Source organism: Phalacrocorax carbo, chromosome 4 (genome assembly GCF_963921805.1).
Source record: "Phalacrocorax carbo chromosome 4, bPhaCar2.1, whole genome shotgun sequence".
Lineage (NCBI taxonomy): Eukaryota > Metazoa > Chordata > Aves > Suliformes > Phalacrocoracidae > Phalacrocorax > Phalacrocorax carbo.
Window position 1 is genome coordinate 37,259,544 of NC_087516.1, and position 14,581 is coordinate 37,274,124.

The window sequence follows — 14,581 nt, forward strand, 5'->3', positions numbered from 1 at the left end:
AATCCCGCCTCAGTCTTCTCTTCTCCAGGCTAAACAAACCCAGGTCTCTCAGCCTTTCCTCATAAGGGAGATGCTCCGGTCCCCTGATCATCTTCGTAGCTCTCTGCTGGACTTGCTCAAGCTGTTCCGCGTCCTTCTTAAACTGGGGGGGCCCAAAACTGGACACAGTACTCCAAATGTGGCCTCACTAGGGCAGAGTAGAGGGGGAGGATAACCTCCCTTGATCTGCTTGCCACACTCCTTTTAATGCAGCCCAGAATATTGTTGCCCTTCTTGGCCACAAGGGTACATTGTTGGCTCATGGTCAGCTTGTTGTCCACTAGCACTCCCAGGTCTTTCTCAGCAGAGCCGCTTTCCAAGTAGTTCAGCCCCCAGCCTGTACTGGTGCGTGGGGTTGTTCTTCCCCAGGTGCAGGACCTTGCACTTGCTCCTGTTGTATTTCATGGGGTTCCCCTTGGCCCAGCTCTCCAGCCTGTCCAGGTCTCGCTGGATGGCAGCACAGCCTTCTGGTGTATCAGCCACTCCTCCCAGCTTGGCATCATCAGTGAACTTGCTGAGGTTACACACTATTCCATTATCATCCAGGTCATTGATGAATATGTTGAACATATTTTCTGGGCCTTTTCCTCCATCTCGGAGCATAAGCCCCACTCTTTCCAACTACTTTTCCTTAGTCTTGTCCCAAGGCTAATGTCAAGCCAGGCTGAACACACTTAGGATGCCCTACCAAAATGTTGTCCCTCTAAACCCATGCCCCTGAGTCCTGCCTTGCACTTCCTCAGTGGTCTTTTTCTACCTTCAGTCTCACCATCCCTGTAGACAGTCCAGTTTAGCAAACCCTAATTCTAACCTGAACTCAAGTCTTTTGGAAGTCAAAGTAGACTGTAATTGGCATCATCACCCCCATATTATCCATATCCTTTTGGCTCCTTTGAAAAACTTTTATCAGAATTGTAAAGCAGTATTTTCCTCAACGGAATGCTAACTCTTCCCAAACAAATCAGATCTATACAGGTGTCCACCTAATTCTGTTCCTTATCATGGTTTCTAATAATTTGCCCTGTACATATCAGATTTACATTCCTACCATTCCCCAGATTTTCTCTGGAACCTTTTTAAAGAATTGATGTCACATCTGCTGCCTTCCAGAAGCAAGGCAATTTTAAGCAATAGGTTACACCCTGCTGTGAGTAATTCAGCTCTTTCGTCCTTGAGTTCCTTTAGAAATTTGGAGTGAATACTATACAGTCCTGGTGATTTTCACTTTATCTATTTATTCCATAATCTCTTCTACAGTAATTTCAATTTCAGACAGATCTTCAGATGGGTCCCCCACCAAGAAGGGTTCTGGTTTTGGAATCTTCCCAGTTCCTTCCACAGCTAACACCAATGCAAAGAGTTCACTTAGCTTCTCCGCAACGACCTTGTCTTCTCTGAGTACTCTTTTATGCCCTGAAAACCAACTGGCCTTACAGATTCTGGCAAACTTGCTGCTCCTGATGTGTTTTGTAGAGAAAGGATTATTAGTTTTGATTCCTTTGTTAGCTATTCTTCAGATACTTTTTGGTCTGCCTTATTATGTTTTCACATTTAACCTGCCAGAGTTTGTAACACTTTCTTCTTGTGTCATTTGAACATGACTTCAGCATTTTCAAAGATGTATTTTCACTTCTAACAACCTCACTTACCCTGCTGGTTAGTTACACCAGCTTCCTTCTGCCCTTTCTGAAGTCTTTCTTAAGAGAAAGTATGTATTTCTACTACAATATTCTTAAATAGGTTCCTTTGTGCCTGTACAGAGTTGAAACTGTGAGCTGCCGTTCGCTTCCTTTTAACAAACTTCCTCTTTCTTAACTTCATTACTCTTTTTTGCATTAAAACAAAACTATAGAGAAGTACCTGGGTGTAAGCCCCTAGCTGTTCCTTGACCATGATCTGTATTTTTGTGGCACTCTTACTGACATTTTGGGTCCATGGCAGTGGGGAGTGACTGGACTTCTCTGGTATCATACCTGGAATGTCAATGGTCATCAGAGTGATGCTCTGCACAGTAAGACTATAGATAGTAGCACGTGCCTTGAGCTTCCCTGCTAAAGCAACAGGGACAACTCTTCATGGTATCTGTTCAGTGACTCAGTGGTTTCGTGAGTCTCACACACATAGGATCAGTAGAACTAAACGGAATGGCTCAGTACCTAGACCTTTCTGCAGAAGTTTGTCGTGACAATTACAAGACTGTGCAGAAGGAAGGTGTGGGGCTCTTCTCTCATCAACCTCACATGAGGGACCTTGTATGCCTCAGGTAACTCAGCTGCCAGTCAGGCTTGTAGGAAGGTCGATTGCTCAGGGTGATGGTCTGCTTGTCTGAAGTGTATTGTACCTTTGGGTACAGGGGAACTGACCATCTGGTCTGGGAAATCTGTATCATAGCTAAGACAGCTCAATTATGGCATTCAAAATCAATGACTTTTCAGAATAATGAGGTATAAAAATAATAACAGACTGGGATTCTTCTTGCTTCCTTTGTATGGTACTTTTTCAGACTTCTGTGCTAAGGTTCTTTACTACTTATGTTTCTCTGCAACCCAGTTCAGAAACCTTTTGAAGAAGAGCTGAGGAAAAGCTGAAAAGATTTTAGCTCAAAGCTGAAATCCAAAAGTTAGAACTTTTCTCCATGCCATGGCACTTCCCAAGTGATGGAAACCAGTGAGAAAATGGAAAGCTTGGGCCCTGTCTACCACTTTAATAAAAAAAAAATAAAATTGTCAAATGTGAAAATAAGCATGTAGGATTAACCCATTCTGGCATATTCTAAATTTGGGATCAAAGAGATAAGCTTGTCACAGTGGGCTCCCACAGAAGTTGGGGAGATAAGATTCCTGAGGCTTTGATCAGCTTTGGCTGATCCTGAGCTGTCATTCAGTGGTTTATATCCCTGGAATATATAGTCATTGTTACAGTACATTCCCCCTTTAGCATGCACAGATCTCTGCTCTGCAGAAAGTAAAGGATTTTAAGCTCCTTTGTAAGATCACAAATAAAGATTAAGATATTGCATAGCATAAATACTGTTTTATTTATTTGTCCTCTAGCAGTGAGGCACCACTGTTATGGGTGGGATTTCTCCTTTACCAGTACACTTGCTATATCCCATTTCCAGCACTATCCATTTACAGCTATATCTATCTTTTTTATTTTTGTTCTGTGCATTAGTATTTGCCAGTGGGTGGTCATGAGTACAACAGAAATTCTTTGCAAGCAGTCAGTACTTCTGACAGTGTTTTCTTGGTCCTACTGCTGTTAAATTATCAGGAGAATAGAGCAGACAAACATTTTTAGAAAGCTGTGTTTGATGCCAAGTGGAAACAGAAGACTACCTCCATCAAGAAACCTTTCTTTACTGGGTACCTGATGCACTACAACTAGCTAAATATAAATAGCTTTATTAATATTTCTTACAGCTTCAGGCTTTGAGAATAAAAGCATTAGCTCTTACAGACCATAGTAGTTCTCATATAATCTGCAGCTCATTTCAGCAACCATCGCTTTTCATTTGTCAGCTCAGAAAAACTGACAAACTGAATCCAATGTCTGTTATTGACTGCAAAAGCTGCAATTTTCCTGGTAATTATCTTAGTTCATGCCACAAGTCTGAATTTAAATGCATAATTCAAATTCTTTTGAAGTTATATGAGTCTTAGCTGTTTCATTCCTCTGCATATGCTTGACAAATTTAGGTCCTATTTAACATTTCTAATTATTTTTTATCTTCAAGGAAATTATGCTTGTCAAGCCATTCCATAAATACATAATTTTGGAGTAAGAATTTACTCATGGAAGCATATTGTCATCTTCACATAAGCAGAAATTATGAGTGAGCTCCCTTCCCCAATAAATTAAGATTTTACTTTAGTTGCCTTGTGATTTTAGAGGCTTTCAGATTCACTTCGTTCACTTTTTAAAAGTAGTTAAAATTCATTTTTTATCTACAAAGTCCAGAAAACATGCTTTTCTGTAAATGATAACTCATCTTCATACTAGCATTTACTGGCCCAACCTTTAAGTAAACTATCAACTATCAGAAGACTGGAAATAAAATAATCAGAAGTTGTAACAATGAAAGCACCATAGAAAGAAGAACTTGGATAAACTAATAGTAACTGAGAGCGCAGTGGAAATTAATATTTGATAAATTGCACTTTAAATTATATTTGGAGTTGCATTTGCAAAATTGAGGGTAAAACTATTTTCTTATAAAAAATGATGATTCTCTAAATTTGGAATCAGAATAATGTCAGAGAGGTTGCGCTGACATTAACAATCTGAAAAAGAGACTGCTTTTTTTTTAAATTATGTAAAATCTAGAAATGTAGCATTCTAAACACGGTAAAGAACAGACAGTCTGTAAGGTGAACTTTGTTTGGATAACAATCGAATTTTAAATGTATCTTGAACTTGAAATGTAGGCTTGTAAAACATAGAAGTGATCAAACATTCCTGCAAATAAGTGAGGTAGATGGCATGATGAAAATCAATGGAATGGTCAACTTAGACTAAGACAAAGCACAAGACTGTAAAAAACTGTGGGTGTTAACATAGCGTAGATATATGTTAATATATAATATGTATATAATATGTAATGGTCAATTTTAAGTTAGTGATAAATAACTTTTTTTTATATTTTAAAAAAAGTTTTGAAAAGAGACTTTAACTCAATAAAATTTTTAGTTTGCCTCCGTAGTTGGCACATGATTGTAATTGTAAATGCTTGGGTATCGAGTATTATTCTCCTGACTAAGAAAAGGTTAAGCAATGTAATGGGGAATAACCTGAAATGGGGTCAGAGTTCCAGACAATTTTTTGCAGCTGATTTCTGCAAATGAGTCACTAAGGAATTTATCTTGGAAGCATAGGAAATACCACAGACTACACAAATCTAAGACTCCAGCGTTCTACTGCCTGCGTGCTGAAGTGAATGTAACCATTGTATGGGGTACAGTAATGAAATAAAACATCTGTGGGTGTAGTTTCTTCCCATGCTCTGGGCAATTTATGTTTGTTTTATATTCTGAATCATGAGCATTTATATCACTCATACATTTTAATACTGACATAACTTGTGCTATTCTTATAATTCATATAAAAGTGTAATCTTTTTTCAAGTCCTATTTAGCTCTTGTTTCTAAGATGCCTTTCAGTCATGAGTTTACAGGTTAATTACGTATCAAGAAAATATTTCCTTTTATCCTTATTTGTGTGCCTTTTTTTTTTTTGTTTCTCAGTGTCTTGTATTATGAAAAAGGGTAAATAAAGACAAATATTTTACCTAGTCATAAACATTATATATGCCTGTTATGGCAGTATGTCATCTTACCTTCATTTTCCCCTACAGTGGAAGCATCTAATTGCTTTTGCTGCCTTCCATTGGACTGGTTCCCCTTCTGTTGTATTCTTTCAAATCCTGGTAACAAGAACACTGAATACAGTATTTAAGAGATGCTGATGGAAATGTCTTGTCTTACAGTGTTTCAGAACAGCACAGAAAGCACAGATATCCAGTTTAGTTTTATTTTTAATAATGTTGTTCAGAGAATATGAATTTCACCATACGTCTTGGCCAACAAATCTAATTCTTGGGATTCTTCTCAAGACTGCGTTTATGTGCAATTGTCCACTAGAGAGCAGGCTGAGACCAACAAACCCATTTTGTTCTTGTCATAAACTGACTTTGAACCCAGGTGTCTTAATGTAAATCGTTAGTACATTAAAGCACTGCACCTTCTGGCTTCAGCTGTGGGTATATATACTGCTATCAAACTTGATGGATATAGCTTGCGAAGGTTAGTGACCTAAGGTGGTGATAATAAAGTATTCTGGAACCCGGATAACATTTTATTCTGTCACTATGGTTTTCTTGCTCTGGTGACATCAACTAATTTGTACTGCTTTACAGGGAATGTCTGTATCCAGCTTTTTAGCCAGAGTCTCGGTTTCCTTACACTGCTCTTACTCTTCTCTGCCAGACTGAGTTTCTTTCAGACACAAAATATTGCTCAATATTGATTCCATTGTGCTAGCTAATTTCAGGTTCTCGTACTGCAGATCAGCTGAAGCGCTGTTCAAAACCATGGAGAATTTTGTAACACAAAATGCACAAAAAAAATTACCCATATAGTGTCTCCCAACAAAAATCCTCAGTTCTCTAATCCTTTAAAAAACCATTAAAGTCAATTTAACAGACTCTTTGCATGGAAACATTTTTATCCTAAAAGTTGTACGAACAAGAGTAGCCAGTTTTCACAAAGCCCATAAAATTCTTACAATTTTTGGCCTGTTTCTTATTTTGCTTGTGTAAGACATTCGTCTTCTGTGGAAAAATGCTCACCTCAGAGGACATATATTCCAGTGGAGAGATTTGGAGTTCTCCTTGTTATGGCCTCTATGGAACCCACTGAATTTTTGTAGAAGTATAGTTTCCTGTAAATGAAGAATTATCACATTTCAGTTCCCTTTTGCTTCCTCAGGTCTGAAAAAAATTAAGTACATCTGTTATTTAATTTCTTTATCTCCCTAGGTGCTGTGAAGGCTGGCCTCAGAAGATACTTTTTCTTCAGTACTTTGAACCCTAATAATATTCCGTTGTATTCTGAGAAATAAAAATTAGAAATATCTAACTAATGTCTGTCTTCCCCATCCACCTTTGAATGCCTTAATGATTCCTGCTTCAAAGATCATATGCCCACTCTTTGCCTTCTTTACATAATCGTCTATTTCTATTCTACAAAGCTGCTGTGGCTCCATGCTAGAATTCCTCATTTACCACACACTGTCTTTGCCATCTGAGCCGATGCCTTCTTAACGTGAACATGCTTCTATGTATAATGGTTTTAAAGTTACAATAGCATAAAAAAATATGGATACAACCTGAAGGACAAAAAATAGTCTTAGTAGAAGCAAATGCTCAGCTTGGGTTATTTTAGCCTGAACAAATCACGTTTGTCTAATGTAGACAACTAAAAGCAGAATCTCATAATGGGAAAGTGCCAGGAAATCTTGAAAAGGAATCACACTGCCAACTCTGCTTATGAAATAAATTAGGTTTACTAATGATTATATTTCCCCTCATATCTATAGAGGGAGTACATATTTCCTGTTCTTCGAAGTTGGGATGTCAAATGTATTTCCTGACAGCCCCAGCTCACTTTTCATTATTGATAAGTTAAAGCAGGGTGGCTGTTAGCTGCTCTTCTGTAATTAGTTCAATGAGTTTAGGAAATAGCCAGAGCTGAGTCGGAAGAGATGAAAAGAAGTCACATACAATATGATAGTGGCACCTAAGCTCCTTCTGCCCTGCTGCCACACTAACACTCAGGATGTTAGAAAATGAAGGCTTCATGCCTCCTGTTTTACGGTTCTCTTGCACCGTCCTAGGAACGGCACAGTTTTTACTGAGGAAGGAAAATGCCTTTGGTGCTAATGGGTATTTGGGGAAATGGGAATATTGGCAAACTTGAAAGGCAAGCAGGTCAAAGGGTTCTCATTGTGCTGAGGTGAGATACAGGACAAAACCAGGGTGATTGCAGCAGGTTTTGTTTCTCTTAGTTTAATTTTGCTAGCTAAAGCATTATATCTAAGAATCCTGAAATATTTGTCTGGGGTTTTTTTACCCCAATACATAGGTTAGCTAAAAGGGTAATTCATCTTTCATCAGAGAATGGATATAGCATGTTTACTTAAAACCTTCCATGCTAAATCCCATATAAAGATGTAAGAAAATTATTCTGTATAGCAGCTCTTAAATGAAGATTTAAGTATTATCACACCATAATAATGAAATCTAAAGATACAGCTAAGATAAATGGCAGGAAATTAGACATAAAACCAGGAAAATTCTCTGTAGAAGAAATCTAAAGCTTATCATAAACAAAGAAAAATTTGAAAGGAACAAGAAGAAACTTGGAGAGAAACTCCACTGAGGTTAAAGGAGGGAAGCATAAAAGGAATTTGTACAGGAGAAGGAAAAAAAAAAAAGCAACGAACTACAAAGAGCAAACTAGTTGCCCAGATATGAAGGGATACATGTATACAAGATTATTTGTATGTGATGGAAGAGGTTTTTTTCTTCAGAATGTGTCTGAGGGAGTGATTACAGGTAATGTTATTGTCCAGTTGGAGTTTTTGCAGGTTGATACACTGCAACAGATTTTGGGACTTAGGGAAGGTTATGGAAGTAACATGAAAAGCTACTGCTTTTGATAGCTACTGCTTTTGATACTGCCTTCATGATAGGAAAATTATGCCAAATCGGAAGGGATAGAAATAGAAAATAATCTTCTAATATATTAAAAATAGCCTTGAAAAACAAGGGGAAGGTAACAGAAGAAGGAGAAAGCTGTGAAGTATGTAGGCAGGTGCTGAGTACAGAAGCAGCATGCCAAGAAAGTGAATTTTTATACTGAAAGCAGAAAATTAATTTATCACTTCTAATTAGGGAATAGCTGTGATCATGACTAGTATGGGTGGGCAAAGAAGGTAATTCGTATTTTGGAAGAAAACACTAGGGTTGCCAGAGACTTGAAGTCTGAGACTTTATATCTTAGTTCCAAAGGACAACTTAGCAAGATTATCTAGGATTTCCAGTTCTTGATGGAGCTAGGAGAAAAGATCACATGCAATATATTCTGTTTTTCTAGCACTTGTCTTCATCCTGTCAATTGTACTAGCTTGCATAAAACAGGGAACTTGGAAGCAAGGGCACGTATCAATGGAACAAGGAGTTTCAAAAGTAGAGGAGTGGTCAAAGACGTAGATACAAACATTAAAAAAAAACAGAGAAAGCATCAGCAAAATAACATACAGAAAGAACTAATATAGCTGGAGAATATACTGATATCAAAGATATGACGAGGTGATCATAGCACTGGGACGATAATATTTGCCTATAACTAGAACTGTCAGTATGAATAAAATCAGAAAGCAGTCAAAATTAGGAAGACCACCATACGTTCATAAAAATTTTAGGTGAGATGAAAAATAGCTGTAATGTTAAAAATGGAACAGAAGACTGTTTAAAGGGTATTATTTATATACTCATTTGTGACCCCAGTCAGAATAAAGTGCAAATAAAAGACAGCTCTCAGAGAAAACTCTTAACTGCTATTCACCAAGTTGAGAAGCTGGATTTAGGGAGTTGGTAAACTGTAGAAATTTTGAGTCTGGAAGACTGAGAATGTGATACTCAAAATAGCATCAGACTTGGACAGGAAGTAAGAAAACTTAAATCCAGCATTTGATTCTAGTTTTCAAGGAAGAGATGCTATAGAAAGGTAAGGTAATATACAAGCCGTCGAAATCTAAGAATAGAGAAAAGATTTCCATTAGGACATGAAAATCATAGAAATACCTTAGTATTGGCTGGATTCTATCAGAGATGCTCATCATGCACAAGAGTTTCGGGCATTCAGTGTTTACAAATCTGTAAAAATGCAGGCATCTAAACCCAGATTTTGATGTCCTGGATTTTGGCACCTGAGTTTGAAAATATTGTATTTGCAATAGGCTTCCATCTGCACCAAAATTACCATGATACCATCCTATCTGGTTTTCATTAAAGGCTGGTAATAAGTTGCATTCCTTCCCATCTTTAGTAATAAGTAGTTCCAAAATTATAAAGAGTTATGTGCTGAAGTTAAAACTCCTGTAGCAATTCTGAAATGCTTATGCTCCCTATACAAAATGCTACGATATAAAAATCTAACAGTTTATTGCAGTCTCTTAATGGGCTGGTTTACTAACAAGTTGCTGCACTTAACCCTGTTTAGGTCTTCCAGTGAGGGAATCCCATCAATAGGACTTTGCTCACAGAACTAAGCCTGACATTGCAACAAACATTGTTTGATTGGTGAGGAAGCCATAAATGCATATTCCTCATTAAAATAACCATAGGAATTGTGAACTGCAGCATATACCAGCAGCTGCATTTGTATTTAATATGTTCTTGTTGTGTAAGCAAGTATAGGAGGAAAAGTTTAAGGGAAGTGGAAACTCCTATTTGGAAAAATATTTACAAGATGAGACTTGCCTAAAAATGAATCCCCTTCTCTAACTATGAAAATTATCCTGTCAGTGAGCAATACTCCTCTGAAAGACAGAGAACCAGATGTTAAGGTATAAAGACATATTGTCTTATTTATTTGTCTTTCTCTCCAAATCTAGTAATTAGTTCCTGAAAAATTCATTCTATTAGAGAAAAAGACAACAGCTCATCAGCAATTTCTTTTTACTTTTCCCTTAAGTTTTGAGGGTGATTTCAGGGTGGTCTACCAAACTGCATACTCCATATCCTGGCAAATAGCAAACATTACTCTCTGAGTGACAGCTTATACATGTGCTACATTTGGAAAGAGATCTTGCTTGCCAACAAACTTAAAAGAGTCTGTTGGCAAGCAGCAAGAAATTGGGGAGGGTGTTTGAAACCTGGGGTTTCCCCAAACTCAACTTATATTGCTTTTATCAAAATTGACAAAAGGTAGAAGATGTGAAAATTTCATAAGCAGTAAGCTAAAAATATAAGCATCTTGACAGATGGTTATATATTTAGCGTGTCTTTCAAACTAGTATCACTTCTCATTAATAAGAGCATCTAAAATATTTGTAATCAGCTCAGATTGTGTATTGACATCTATACATCAATGTCATGATAATCCACACTTGGCCTTTCACCTAGGAAATGAGAGACAAACAAACAAAAAAACCCATAAAAGAGTACCTGAGATACTCCATGCTTCTTCACATGCATCCTCCTTCTATGGAATAAAAGAGGAATGTGTAAGGGTAGGGCTAGAGTGTCAGACAGAAAATTAAAAGAAATTCAGCCTATTTGAGAGCATGCCTGTCTTAACAGGGGCTTTGAGTCAGAGCACTCCTGTTCTGTCACAGAGATCTGAATGGTCCTGAGACAGATGAAGGGCGCAAATGAGCTTCTAGATCGCAGCGTCAGACAGAGTTAATGGCGCTTCAGAGAGCAGTTCCAAAGGAGCTGCTGCTTTTGCAATGCAGGCAGCTGCCAGAGAAGTCTTACAGAACCTACCAGGCAGTGGGACTTTGCCCCACACCTGTAGCAACAAGCTACCTGTCCTCAGCATGACCTTACATTTAGACCACAAGATCCTGGCCTAAATCTCGCCTAATCCAGGCGTAACTTTCTCTAGATATCTGTAGTCGCATAACCTACTTCTGACACGTGCATGAGGGAAGAAGCTGTCATGTCAGGTACCACCTCCATAGCACATTGTCAGAAGAGCAGTCAAGAGTAGTTTTCAGTATAATTCTAATAAAAAACAGGAGAAAATAAAAATGTAGCTAGGTTTCTAGAAAATGTGTCATTTAGCAACACTATAGGAGTCTACTAACTAAAATTTCACCAAATATCACTGCTGTATTTTTAGAAACACTGAACGTTGTTGGTCTGTTTTTTGAGGAAGAGCAAGATAGAAAAGTCGATAACCTTTGAAAAATGAAAAAAATTATGCATTTGTGGACTTAACAGATGGAGATACAAGAGTAGCTTCAGATTATTACAGAAACTTATTTGCTAAGCATGACAAAAACATTTAAGGTTTGCATTTCAAAAAGAATATAATTCTTAGGTAATTTCATTGAAAGTTAAAAACTGCGCTCCAAAATTAAAACCCTCATTGTTTAATAATATAAGCAGTTATTTTGCAGTGTATATTTTTTTCTTCTATGATGGGAGAGAAAGAGAAGGGAGCAAGAATCTTAGTTTGGTTTCTTTTTGAGAAATGGGGATTATTTTGAATTTGGTTCTGGCTGATTTATAGATATTAGCCGGAAAATGTGGTAAATTCAGAGGAAGGAAGGAAGCAGTTCATAAGAACTCCTAATCAGCATTCACAGAATAGAAAATACATCATTCTCTGTGTATGATCAGCATATAAGCACTGCTTTTTAAAGGTTAGTAGTTGTTATGGTTTGTCCTCAGAATCTTAATTATGAAAAAGAACAAATTTGGCATGGGTAATTGTAGCACTATTAATTTTAATTCATATTTCAAGAGTGCAGAAACACATATACAGATAGTAGAAAACTTTTTGAACAGAATTATGCTCATTTTTTTCTCCAGATTAATTAAATGAGTGCTCTTTAACTCTCTTCGTGATCAACCATAATCAGGCCTTTCATTTCACCTTCAAGCTTATGCTTTCCTGAGTGATGCCACTTTCATTAGATTTCTCTTCTTTTTCTTGCATTTAAATTGTTCCTTTTCATTCATTAACAAACCGTACAGGAACATTTGTTGTCCGTATGAAATTGTGATAATAGAAGTCTTGCAAACTGAAATAGCTATATGTTTTCCCACTCTGACGGCTGGAAAACTTGTCAGTTGAAATGTAACAGACTGCTTTTGCCACGTTTTCTGGTTACAACTGAATAGGAATATCTGTGAAATTAAGTAATATTTTCATACTTGATGGTTTGTCAGTTGTTTAAAAAAAAAGATAGCTAGCTGATACAGCAATCTAAATATGAAAACGTATTAGCAGTGCGTTCCTCTGTTTTGATCACTGCAGTCTCTCTCTCTTTTGGCATAGCTTCAAGAATAACTACGACCACGGCAGGTTCCTTGACTTAGTTGTCTTCTTGCACATGTTAGTGTACTAACTTACCTGGTGTACTTACTTGTGCACTTTGCTATGCATATGGTCGGTTGGGGGAACTATAAAGACAGCTTCTGGGATAGGACTACTATGTGCTCAGTTTACCAAAAATGTCCTTTTTCCCAACCTGAAGCATCCTCCTAGATGAAGATTTTTGACCAGGCTGCAGGAAATCATTATCACAGCCATGTCTGTTGGCCACGTTCAGATCAATGGTGCAGCACACGTGCAGTGCAAGCTGCACAGCTGGCACACACAAATCCCCCTTGGGGATGCTCTCAAAGGCGAGTGTTTTCCTTTTGTCCATCACTGAGTTTATTGCAGCTGTCATCACTGTGGCCGGTGGGAACTGAATCGGACACGTACGGCTGGGTTTGGGCAGCCTTCACCTGATGTCTCACAACCCCATGGAGCGAACATCTGCACCTTGCTCCCATTTGAGTGCTTCCATGAAGGCAGGCCCCTGTAGCAACCAGCCAGCCAGGGTAGGCAGCTCCTCACAGAAGGAAGACAAACACATCATACCAACATTTAGTATTTATTATTATACCATTTATTTTGCACTGTAATGGGCTATGTATATATGTTCAGCTACCTGAGTATCCCGGGAGACTTCTAAAACCTGGCAGCAGCTGGAGGTATTAATGAACCATAACTCACTTTCCACATAAATTTCATATCCAGAGAACAAAAACCCGATTTTTAGACATTTTAGTATGTTAAGCTTTAATAAATAGCATGTACTTCAAGAGCATGAACTGGGTGAAAACCTGCATACTTATGTCGAAGCATAACGTTACAAGAAGCACCTGTCAGAAAACCGAAAACTACAAGAACGCGTATTAGAGTGACTCATTTAAAGTCCGGCCGAGGCTCGCAGAAGCGTACGGGTGGAAGCGGTCTCCTGCGGTCAGGAAGAGCCGTCCTGATGCGCTAGATCAAGAGCAGCCCGTCGCCCTCCCTCAGCCCAGGCCCGCGGCGCGACACGGCGGCGAGCCGCACACACCGCCCCCGCCCCCCCGCCCCGCTCCTCCCCGCCGCCCGCCCCTTTCCCCTTTGGCGCCAAGCGGCGAAAGAGACCGTGGCCGCGGCGGGATGAGCAGCCACCAGCCCAGCCGCCACGTTAACGGGTACGCTGCCTGGGGCCGGCCCCGGCCCGCGCGTGGGCTCGCCTCCCCGCCGCCGAGGGCTGCGCTGAGGAGGCGGTGGCTTGGAGGGGCTGCGGGTCCTGGGGGGGGGGTCCCGCCATTTCCAAGCCCTTCCCGCCTGTCAGCCAGCGGTTCCCTCCTCCACCTCGCACCCGTGACTGACTAAACTTTCTCCCTCCTCGGCCGGGGGTTTCATCCCACCCCCGGTAGCGGGGGGCCGGCAGACACGGCGGCGGGCCCGGGGTGCTGCCGGCCGAGGCCTGCGCCACGCGGTCGGCCCCGGCGCGTGTGTGTGTGTGTGTGTGCGCGTGCGGGGAGAGCGGCGGCGCCCGCCCTGGTCAACCCCCGGCTGCGTTCGCGGAGGCCGCGCAGCGGGTCCCGTCCCGGCTGGGGGGCTCTGAGTGGGGCAGGGTGGGATGGGGGAGGCAGCTGGGCTCTTACTCCTGCGGTGGGAAGGCTCCCACGCGTGGAGGTCGGGCTCCGCGGTGCAGAGGGGCTCCCCCGCCGGGCGGGGTGGGGTGGGGTGGGGCCCGGGCAGCGCCGGCTGTGGCCGTGGAGGGGGAGGCACTGCGGGAAGGTGTTTCTTGAAGGCCCTGTCGCGAGGGTATGGCCTGTTTTATTTATTTTTTGTAATCATTGGGATAGGAGAAAGAGCAGGTGAGGTGTCATGTATTCATTATTTCCTGAAATAATAGCCCGATGGGATGCACCCACGAGTGCTGAGGGAGCTGGCGGATGGTGTCGCTAAGCCACTCT

At 40.2% G+C, this 14,581-nt stretch overlaps 1 protein-coding gene across 3 annotated transcripts in view; it reads left to right on the forward strand.

Moving 5' to 3' along the window:
* DCTD (dCMP deaminase) overlaps nucleotides 1-14,581 on the forward strand; it is a 59,803-nt gene that overhangs the window by 25,009 nt on the left and 20,213 nt on the right. Inside the window, exon 1 of one of the 3 annotated variants that reach the window (XM_064449654.1) lies at nucleotides 13,724-13,807. The exons of the other annotated variants lie outside the window; for them this stretch is intronic. Coding sequence (XP_064305724.1) covers nucleotides 13,773-13,807 — 35 coding nt within the window. The 5' untranslated portion in view covers nucleotides 13,724-13,772. Of the gene's footprint in view, nucleotides 1-13,723; nucleotides 13,808-14,581 lie in introns of those variants that run through there. 3 annotated transcript variants of the gene reach the window in all.